Source organism: Miniopterus schreibersii (assembly GCF_964146895.1).
Source record: "Miniopterus schreibersii genome assembly, chromosome: X".
NCBI classification, from domain to species: Eukaryota; Metazoa; Chordata; class Mammalia; order Chiroptera; family Miniopteridae; genus Miniopterus; species Miniopterus schreibersii.
In genome coordinates this window covers 75,111,904-75,122,609 of record NC_138104.1, presented here as the reverse complement: position 1 = coordinate 75,122,609, position 10,706 = coordinate 75,111,904, and the positions used below count along the sequence as shown (strand labels likewise).

The window sequence follows — 10,706 nt, the reverse complement described above, 5'->3', positions numbered from 1 at the left end:
TATAGGCTGGCTGCATGAGCTCAGCTTTCTCTAGTTCTTCCATAAATTCCTTATTGGGGGCACCAGGGGGAATTTTCCTAGCTTCGTCTAATAACAATTTGTTAAAGCATCCAGCACATGTGGTAGTGGCTGGACTTGGGGAAATCGAGATTCTTTCAGAAGTGATTTTTAGGGACACATTATTTGCCATTCCCAGGTTAGTTATTGACTTAACGACCCAAAATCCCCCTCCAAGGAGGAGAAGAGAGATTCTCATTAAGCCAATTACTCCCACCCACATGCCATGTCCTCTCCCCAGAAGACGCCTTCCGTGAAACCTCTTCTCCACATCCGGACCTTGTCAGACGACATGGTTGGAAGAGGATACGGCAGGGAGTAGCATTAAAGAGAACAGAGGTGAAGAAGGGGCAGAGAGAGAATAAGAGAGAAAATGAAGTCCAGGGTCAATGAACAAAGCTGAAGGATGGGCCACATGAGAGAAAACAGGAGTTGTCTGATGCAGGGTCGGGAAGTGGAGGTAAAAGTAGGAAATGAATGTAAGAGTGAATGGAGGTGGAGAAGGAATATGATGTGAGATAATTTGGTTAATGGTAAGTAGAGAGTTACGGAATTGCAGTAATATGAGGCCCAGTGTGAATGAATATTAGTGGATGAGAGGCAGTGTAAGAGAATGGGGAATAAAAGGTAGAATGAGAATGGAGGTGAAAAAGCAGTAGAGTGTGTTTACATGTAATATAATACATATAATATGTAACTTGGAGCAGAGTGTGATTGAATGGGGGTAAAGTGGGACAGATTCCAGTAAATTAGGGTGGAACAGGACACAATAAGTGAAAGAGGTGATGAGAATGAGTAAATGGAGGTAATGGGGGCAGAGGGTGATGGTGTGGTGGTCATATTTTGCAAAGAATGAAGAATTCGAGGTGGTGTAAGCACAGTGTAGTGAATAGAGCCAACTAAGCAGAATGGAAGTGGTGGAGGTGATGAGGGGCAGAGTGAATGGAAAAGGAAGTAACCAAGTGCTGGAGAATGATTCACAGTAGAATGGAACAGTTATAAGAAATGTAGGGAAATGTGGGCCGAGTGTGATTCCTGTCTGTCCTTTTTGTGTCCCCAGCCGCCCTCTCTCTCTGTCTCTTTCTGGCATCTTAGTGTCTTCCTGTTTTTGTCTCCTTCCATATCTGTGTATACATCAGTGTCTTTCTTCTGTGTGTGTGCACGTGTGTGTGTGTGTGTGTGTGTGTGTGTGTGTGTGTGTGTGTGTGTGTGTAACAGCTGGCATTGAGGAAAATGGTGAGGTGTCTAGCCCTCTGGCTTCTGTGTTCCAGAATCTATCACTTAGGTCTTTGCTCATAGAGCCCAGAGTTCCAGAATACCCTAGTTCTGAACACTGCATAGTGAGTCTGGAGCAAGGAGTCTGCTAGGAAGGCCTGTGGGAGTCATAATGCAAACCTGGGGCACTGTGGTGATGACCCTGACCATGCTGATAGATGCCACTGTGGATGCCAAGATCTATGAACGCTGCGACCTGGCTATGAAGCTGGAGAAGGCAGGCCTCAACGGCTTCCAAGGCTATGGCATTGGAGACTGTGAGACCTCAGTTGCCCCATGCCCCACCCACACCCCAAGCCTCCCACCACACTCAGATACAGGTCCTCCTTGTGACTTATAACCTTTCCAGACCAGGGCATGATCCTCTCAGTCACTCCCTGACTGACTGTGATGAGTGGTTTAACTCTAATGTCATTACCATCACCCTCATCTCTACCATCACTACCATCAGTGTCATCACTGCTATTACCATCATGAATACCATCACCACTGCCATCACTGACATCTCACCAAAATCACCAACATTGACATCACTACCAAACCAAAATTATCACCCCCACAACTGTCCCCACCCCTCTCCTCCTAACCTTTTCTATTCCCAGAAACCATGCCTACCTACCACCTTCCCTCTACCTGATTCAGGGCTGTGTATGGCACATTATGCAAGTGGCTTTGACACCTCAGTTGTGGACCACAATGTTGATGGCAGCAGTCAATACGGCATTTTCCAGCTGAACTCCGCCTGGTGGTGTGACAACGGTGTTACACCCACCAAGAACCTCTGTCACATGGAATGTCATGGTGAGGCAGCAATGGGGATACCCTGAAGCCCTGCCTGGCCCAACACACAGAGGGCAAAGTTATCTGAGCCATAGTCTCCAGTAACAAGCAGAAAAATGATAGGGAAAGGAGCAGAGTTGCCTGGGCTGTTAGAGACACCACCCTGTATCCTTACCCATGCTGCACTGAAATGTTGTCTAGGTCAGGAGGACTCAGAGCTCCCAAACCTCACCCAGAATGGAGGATTCAGTTTTCTGGGACTCATGAAACAGGAAACTTAGCTCCACATAGAATCAAGGTGATTGTCCTGAATTGGGGTTGAGGTTGTTCAGCCCCTGAAGGAAGAAGCAGGTATCTGGTTGTAGGAACAGAAACAAGGTACCTCTGTGCAGAAAGGAGAGAACTTTCCAGACAAGAGTGTCGTTTTGTTGAGGACAAAATTGAATAGCTGTAGAAGTTGTTCGGGTTTGGCCAAAATGGTGTTTGAGGTTGTCCAAGACAGATCATAATGAACTCTGAGGTTATTTGGGACCAATTTGATGTTGTCCAAGTCCTGCCACAGTGACAGAAGAGGTCACTCAGGATTAGCCAGCTTAAAGATTGAGGTTGTCCACAACTGGCCAAGGCAGAGGTTGAGGTTGTCTAGGACAGGATAACATGAATATGAAGGTTTTTCAATACTAGCTAAAATGAAAGTTAAGGTTGTTCACTTTGAGCTAACATGGAAGTTGAGGTAGTCCAGAATTAGGTAAAATGAAAGTTGAGGACCAATCAACATGGAGGTTGAAGTTATTTATAACCAGTTGAAATGGCAATTGGAAATTGAGATTGTCCAAAAAAAGTCAACATGGAGGTTGAGATCATTAATTAGTCAGAATGGCAATTAAGCCCATCTTGGTCCATCCACCATGATAGTCAAGATCACCTAGGACCAGGCATCATGGTAGTTGAGGTGGAATAGTATTAGCCAACATGGAGATTGAGGTCATTTATATCATAACCAGCCAAAATGGGAGTTGAGGTTATCCAGGACCTGACAACATAGTGTTTAAAGTCATCAGGACTGACCAATCTTTCAGTTGAGTAGCTTTCCAACCAGCTAACATGGTAGTTGAGGTGATGTCAGACCAGCTGCCATTGCAATTGAGATAATTCATAACCACATAAAATGACAGTTTAAGTCATCCAGCACTGGCCTACATGGAGTTTAAGGTTGTCCAGGACTGATCAATATGGTGGTTGAGGTTATTCATAATCAGCCAACATGACAGCCAAGGTCACTTAGGATCAGTCAACATGAGTTAAGGTTGTACAGAACCAGCCGACATGGTAGTTGAGGTAACCAGCTGACAAGTAAGTCAAGGTTATCCAGAATCAGCTAATGTAGTTGTTGATGTTATTCAGGCCCCAAGGGACCCAGAACCCCTGGGCCCTATCTACATACAATGCCACCCTGTCCCCAATGCACCAGATCATTATTTTCCCCTCCTACTCCCAGACCTTCTCAACCGCCATATTCTGGATGACATCTTTTGTGCCAAGCAGGTGGCATCCTCATGGAATGGTATGAATGCCTGGTAAGTTTATGGGAATGGCTTGGACCCTGGGCAGCCCGGTGGCACTCCCACCTCATCAGCCTTTAGCCTGTCCACTTCATCCTCCCTGCCTCCTTCCATTTCCCAGGGGTTCTTGGACCCGGCACTGTCATGGTCATGATTTATCTGAATGGCTCAAGGGGTGTAATATGCGTGCAAAACCTCACACAAAGAGAATGACTTCATGATTCATTCCCAAAGACAGAGATTTTCTTTTCTTTCCTTTGGATTTAATAAAGGATGGTACTTGTAAACAATGCAAGAGACCTCTGATGCCTGACCATCTTCATTTTTCCAATGCCTGGAGGTACCCCCATTCAATCACTTCTGTTATATTCAAAGCTCTAACCAGGGGACACCAGATCACTCAGGGTGGTAGGGGATGTGGAGGATAGTGTAGTGATTAAGAGCATAGGTTCTCTTGGGTTCAAATACCATCTCTACCACTTACAAGCTATGTTGCCTTGGGGGAGGCACTTAATATTTCTGTGCCTCAGTTTCTCATCTGTAAAATGAGGATTATAATGACAGTAACTATCTCGTGGGGTTATTGGGAGAATTAAATGAATTAATGTTTATAACTCATTTATATAAAATACTTGGTACAGAAGGCAGTTATAGGGTGGAAGATAGAAGGGTGGAGATCATTGTTTTCCCTTAAAAAGTATCACTCTCAGGTGAGGTCACTACAGGGCCTTTAATGAAAGTAGATACAGTCTCTTCAGGAATCTCATTGGGAAATAAAAGTTTGGAGTACTCACATTCTCCCACACCCTCCTACATATTACCATTCTAACTCTCAGCCCCCACTCCCTCTTTCATAATCAGTATCCTAAGTTTCAAATGATAGACTGGAAATTTAGGCCAGGAATTCAATGAACGCACAAGGTAATCATTTCCTTTTATGGAATGCCTGGGTTTACCGTCTGTCTTGAGCAGAGAATTTAGGAATATGAACTTTTCTTTGTGCTGCCAGCCCCATTGAAAGCAGCCACCACCATGAGGAAGCAGTCCTTCATGTCCTTTGTCCTCTTTGGTTGGGGGTGTATACTCAACTACCCAAAACCTTGTTTTCAGTGTTTATTTCATCCAAATTAAACACAGATGATTATTAAGGCAGCTACTTGCCACTGTATGTCAAGGAATTCCCCAAGTCCCTATCCTTAATGCCAAATGGATTTCCCCTCCCTTCAGCCCCAACCATCCTGGATAACCAAATCTCACATTTCCTTGAGGGTCCATAAAGGGTGCCATCACTCTGGGTACCAGTTTCTGAATGTGATAGTTATTCATAAAAAGCAGCAGAAGTAAACTCTGAGGACTTTAAATAACAAGCGAGTTCCTAAAATCTTATCAGGTATTTCTGGGAAGACTGCATGATCAAGCTCAGAAAGAGGGATGGTCCACACCTTGAAACATACCCAAAATCTTGACCATAAAAGAGGCTGGGGCAAAAATACTGTATTATCAATTGTTGCTACTTCTGGAAACTGGATTTGATTCCCCTAGTGTACAGTTCTTTAATTGTTCTGATTACGCATTCTTTCTAATAATTTATAACATTTATAGTCTATTTATAATCATTGTTCCTTTAGTGGTTATCTTTAAATCTGTAACTTTGTATCCATTGGTAAATCTTTTTTTTTCTTGTAGATGGTACTTATTCCCCATTATGAGAGATGCCAAAACAGCTATTTTTAATAATAAATTTTATTATTTTTTTTCTATAAGAGTTTGGTATTAATGTTGGAATATTTCCCTAATTATTTCCATGGGACTATGTTTATTGAAATTAATTGGGTTTCTGTTTATACTGTGCCAAGATTTACAGTGAGGTTTGACTTTTAGCTGAAGACTCTCATATATTCAAAAGATTCAAGGCTTCAAAAGATTACAGACTTGAACAACCTCACTGATAAAAAAATAGTCATTCAGCATACACCCATGATAACCAGTACAGAGGCCAAGTTTTTTACATCAGGACTTTGGCTCTTGTTATTCCTTCTGCCTGGAATGTTCTTACCCCAGTATGGCTGGCACCTCATTTTCAGGTCAAAACTCAAAATGTCATGTCCTCAGAAAGGCCCTGCCTGACCACCCTAGCTAAAGCATGATCCCCCACATCCCCCTTTCCTTTTTCTTTGGCCTTTTCTATGAAAGATTTTCCATTTTCACTTCTTTCACAAAGTTTCTCTTCTCTGAGTTCTTTAATCCATTGTGAGCCTTAACTTCTGGAAGAAGTTTTTTCTCATAGGGTTCCTATCCTATGTGGGTTCTCTGAAGTACGGTGAGTTTTGACTTCTCACTGAAGGCTCTACTACATTTATCACATGTATAGGGTTTCTCTCCTATATGAGTTCTTTGATGTATAACAAGATATGATTTCTAGGAAAAAGCTTTATCACATACATTACACTCACAGGGTTTCTCCCCTGTGTGAACTCTCTGTTGAATAATGAGATATGATTTCTGGAAGAAAGCTTTATTACATTTATTGCATTCATAGGATTTCTCAAAATTTTCTCCTGTTCAAACTCTCTGATGTAACATGAGATATGACTTTCAGGAGAAGACTTTTCCATGTACAGTAATCCATCACTTTTTTCTCCTGTATGAATTCTTTGATGAGCACTGAGACTTAGCTTAAGAGTGAAGGCTCTTCACAGTCTGAACCCATATAAGTTTTCTCTTTTGTATGAGTTCTTTGATGTCTACGCAGTGTTGATTTTTCCTTGAAGGATTTGCCACATTTATTACATTCATATGGTTTTCCTCCTGTGTGTGTTCTCTGGTGTAGATTGAAGTGTGCCTTTTAATTGAAGGTTTTCTCACACTCAGAACATTCTTCTGCCCTGCCTGGGGTAGCTCAGTGGTTGAGCATCGACCTAGGATCCAGGCAATCGGGGTTCGATTCCCAGTCAGGGCACATGCCTGGGTTGTGGGCTTGATCCCCAGTTGAGGGCATGCAGGAGGCAGCCAATCAATGACTCTCTCATCATTGATGTTTCTATCTCTCTCTCTCTCCCTCTCCTTTCCTCTCTCTGAAATCAATAAAGATTTTTTTTTTTTTAAAAAAAAGAACATTCTTCTGTGTGAGTTCTCTGATGTATAATGAACTTTGAAGGATTTGCCACATTCATTACATTCAAAGGTTTGTCTCCTGTGTGCATTCTCTGAGGTACACTGAGGTGTGCCTTCTTGTTGAAGGCTTTTCTGGATTCTGCACATTCATAGGGTTTCTCTCCTGCTTGAGTGATCTGATGAGCAGTAAGAAGTGAATTCTTTCTTTTCTTATTTATTTTATTGTTGACACTATTGCAGATGTCCCCCATTCTCCCCCCCCCCCTTTGCCCACCTCCACCCAGCCCTTGCACTCCCTTTCTTGACCCCACTACACTATTGTCTGTGTCCATGGGCTATGTGTATATGTTCTTTTTTTTTTTGTTAATCCTCACCCGAGGATATTTTTCCAATTGATTTTTAGAGAGAGTGGAAGGGAGGGAGGGAGGGGAGGGAGGGAGGGAGAGAGGGAGGGAGAGAGGGGAGACAGAGAGAGAGAAACATCAATGTGAGAGACAAGATTGGTTGCTTCCCACATGCACCCCTACTGGAGCCAGAGATTGAACCTGCAACCCAGGTACATGTCGGAAATCAAACCTGCAACCCTTTGGTCTGCGGGCTGACACTCTAACCATTGAGCAAAACCAGCCAGCGCTGCATATATGTTCTTTAGCTAATCCCTTCACCTCCTTTTATCCAGTCATCCCTACTACCCCTCCCCTCTGACATTTGTCAGTCTGTTCCATTACATTTGTCAGTCTGTGGTTCTATTTTGTTTGTCAGTTTATTTTGTTCATTAGAGTCTACATATTACTGAGATCATAAGGCATTTGTCTTTCTCTGACTGGCTTATTTTACTTAGCATAATAATCTCCAGGTGCATCCATGCTGTCACAAAGGGTAAGAGATCCTTCTTTTTCACAGCTGCATAGTATTCCATTGTGTAAATGTACCATAGCTTTTTTTGTCCACTCATCTACAGATGGGCACTTGGGCTGTTTCCAGATCTTGGCTATTGAAATAATGCTGCTATGAACATAGGGGTGCATACATTCTTTTGAATTAGTGTTACAGGATTCTTCAGATTTATACCCAGAAGTAGGATGGCTGGGTCAAAAGGCACTTTGATTGATTGATTCATTCATTCATTCACTTTAATTTATCTTTGTTGTTGAAAGTATTACAGATGTCTCCCCTTTTTTCCCCATTGTCCCCCCTTCTCCCCACTCCTGTCCCCTCCCCAGGCCTTCACCCCACTATTGTCTGTGTCCATGGGTTATGTATGAAAGCATGTAAGTTCTTGGGTTGATCTCTTCCCTCTCCCCACCTCTCTCCCCTCTGAGAATCCTCAGTCTACTGCATGCTTCTATGTCTCTGGATTTATTTTGCTTGTCAGTTTATTTTGTTCATTAGATTCCACATGTAAATGAGATCATGTGATACTTGTCTTTCTCTGACTGGCAGTTCCAATTTTAATTTTTGAGGGAACTCCATACTGTTTTCCACAGTGGCTGCACCAGTCTGCATTCCCACAAGCAGTGTACTAGGGTCCCCTTTTCTCCACATCCTTGTCAGATCTTGTTTTTTGTTGATTTATTGATAGTAGCCATTCTAACAGGTATGAGTTGATACCTCATTGTAGTTTTAATTTACATCTCCCTCATGATTGACGATGGTGAGAATTTTTTCATGAGCTTATGGGCCATGTGTATATCTTCTTTGGAAAAATGTCCTTTCAAATCTTTTGCCTGTTAAATGGATTTTTGTCTTTTTACTGTCAAGTTATGAGTTCTTTATATATTCTGGATACCAAACTAAAATCTGAAATAAAATCTCTCTTGAATGACCTTGAAACTAGGCTTCTGTTACCTCTTCCACCATCAAGGCCCTTGTGATTTTACCTTGAACTAGGGCTACTGTTGTTTTCCACATCAATACCTCACTGGTAGAGATCTTGAATCCTGGAACTTTCCTAACTGTTCCACCATCAGCACTCCTCTCTTCTGAATTCAAACTTCAGCTTCTTTAAGTTATTCTACTGTCAGTGCTCAGCTGGTTGAAATTCAGTCTGGGTGTAGGTTAACTCTTCCACAATCATTGCCCCTGTGGTCTTGAGATCAAACCTGAGCTTTATTAATTATTGCATCATCAGTGCCTTTCTGGACCATCAGTGGGCTCTGGATTGTCCTTATTCTTTGTTAACTAGCCCATTATTAAAACTCCTCTGTTATTTCAAATATTTCAGTTATCCTTTGCTTTGTAATAAACAACCACAAAAGTTAGTGACTTAAAACAATGATCACTTATTATTTTTAAGGTTTCTGAGGGTTTACTGAGCAATTTCTCTGGTATTCTCTCCTGAGCTCACACATGCAACTTCAGTCAACTGTAAGGTCGAAGATGGCCTCTCTCATATGTCTGGGACTTCACTTGAGATGGCTAAAATGACTAGGATGGCTGAGCCTCTCCTTTCCACTTGAATTTTCATTCTGGTTTTCTTCATGATGAAGAGTTCTATGAGGTGAAGGTAGAAGCTACAAACCTCAAGCTCTTGAGATTTGGCTCATAATAAGCATAACATCACTTCTGACAGATCCAAGAACACACTTGACCAATATTGGTCAAATCAAGTCACAAGGACAGCCCGATGTAAGAATGGGAAGAGCTGCAAAGGATTTTGCCCATTTTAACTTACTACATGTGACAAAGAAACAAAGCCCCTGCTAACCTTTCTAATATCAATACCCATCTGATCTAGATTTCAAATCAAATTAGCTGTCAACTCTTCTACCATAAATTTTTCTCTTTTCCTCAGACTCATAAATCTGTTAACTCTTCCACCATCAATAGCTTTAAAGTCTAAACTGTACCTTTGGTAGTGTTAATATTCCTCCCATAAATATCCCTATGAACTATGCAAAGAGTCCAGGCCTCTCTCAACACTTCTACCATCAATACTCCTCTTGCATGAGCATTAAACCTAGATCTCATATAACCATTTCACAATCAATGACTCTGCTATGGATTGCAAAACTATGACTTGGTTAATACCTTTGTAATCAAAGTATGAGTCTCAAATTGTGAGTCCACATTTCTATCATCAATATTGGTCAAGTGTGTTCTTGGATCTGTTCTGGCTTCTGTTACTTCTATTAGAGACTTTTGAATTACAGGGGCAGGAAGATTGTAAGTGACAGGCGAAGACTGACCCTGGAAGAGCTCAGAGGAGACAATGAGAGACTGTGAGGATATTAGCACTGAGGATTGTGAATGACACGCTGGGGTGAACTGTACCCATTCAAGGGGCGGATGGGAGGCTTGGGCAGTGACAATACTAGGCTGAATTTGACAGGCAAGAGCAGATACTGGGAGGACAATAGAAGGCCTGGGGGATAGTAATTCTGGGGCTATAAGTGAAAGTGGAAGTTGACCTTGCCCTATTGAAGGGCCAATGGGAAGCTCAGGAGGCAGTGAGAATGGTGACACTAGAGCTGTGAATGACAAGCTGGGGTGGGCCCTGTTACATTGAAAAGTTAATTGGAGGCCTGGAAAGTGGAAATGCTAATGCTGCAAGTGATAGGCTGAGTTAGATCCTGCCCAAATGGAAGAGTCATGATAGGTCTGGAAGGTGGCAGTGCTGGAATTTTGAAGGTCAGGTCAGGTAGGCCCTGCCAGCACTGAAAGACCAATGGAAATTCTGAACAATGTGGGCATAAGGGCTGTGAGTGACAGGCAGAGGAAAGCCTTATCTCATTGAAGGCCAATGGGAGTCTGGGCGGGGGTGGGGAGGTAACGCTGGGTCTAAGGGCCAAAAAGAGATATGGAGGGTGGTAATGCTGGGTCTGTGAGTGGCAGACAAGGTTGAATTCTGCTAGCATTGAAGAATCAGTGGAAAGAGTAATGCTAAGGCTATGAGTGACAGGCTAGAAACAGGCCCTG

The 10,706-nt window shown here is 42.6% G+C and overlaps 1 protein-coding gene across 1 annotated transcript; it reads left to right on the top strand.

Moving 5' to 3' along the window:
- Positions 1 to 1,444: 1,444 nt before the first annotated feature.
- On the top strand, positions 1,445 to 3,895 carry LOC308551022 (sperm acrosome-associated protein 5-like; the record flags this gene model as incomplete). The annotated part of the gene is made up of 4 exons (XM_081125406.1): positions 1,445 to 1,589; positions 1,975 to 2,133; positions 3,611 to 3,689; positions 3,796 to 3,895. The coding sequence occupies 4 exons, from the start codon at positions 1,445 to 1,447 to the stop codon at positions 3,893 to 3,895; spliced, it is 483 nt and encodes a 160-aa protein (XP_080981532.1).
- Between the last annotated feature and the right edge of the window lie 6,811 nt (positions 3,896 to 10,706).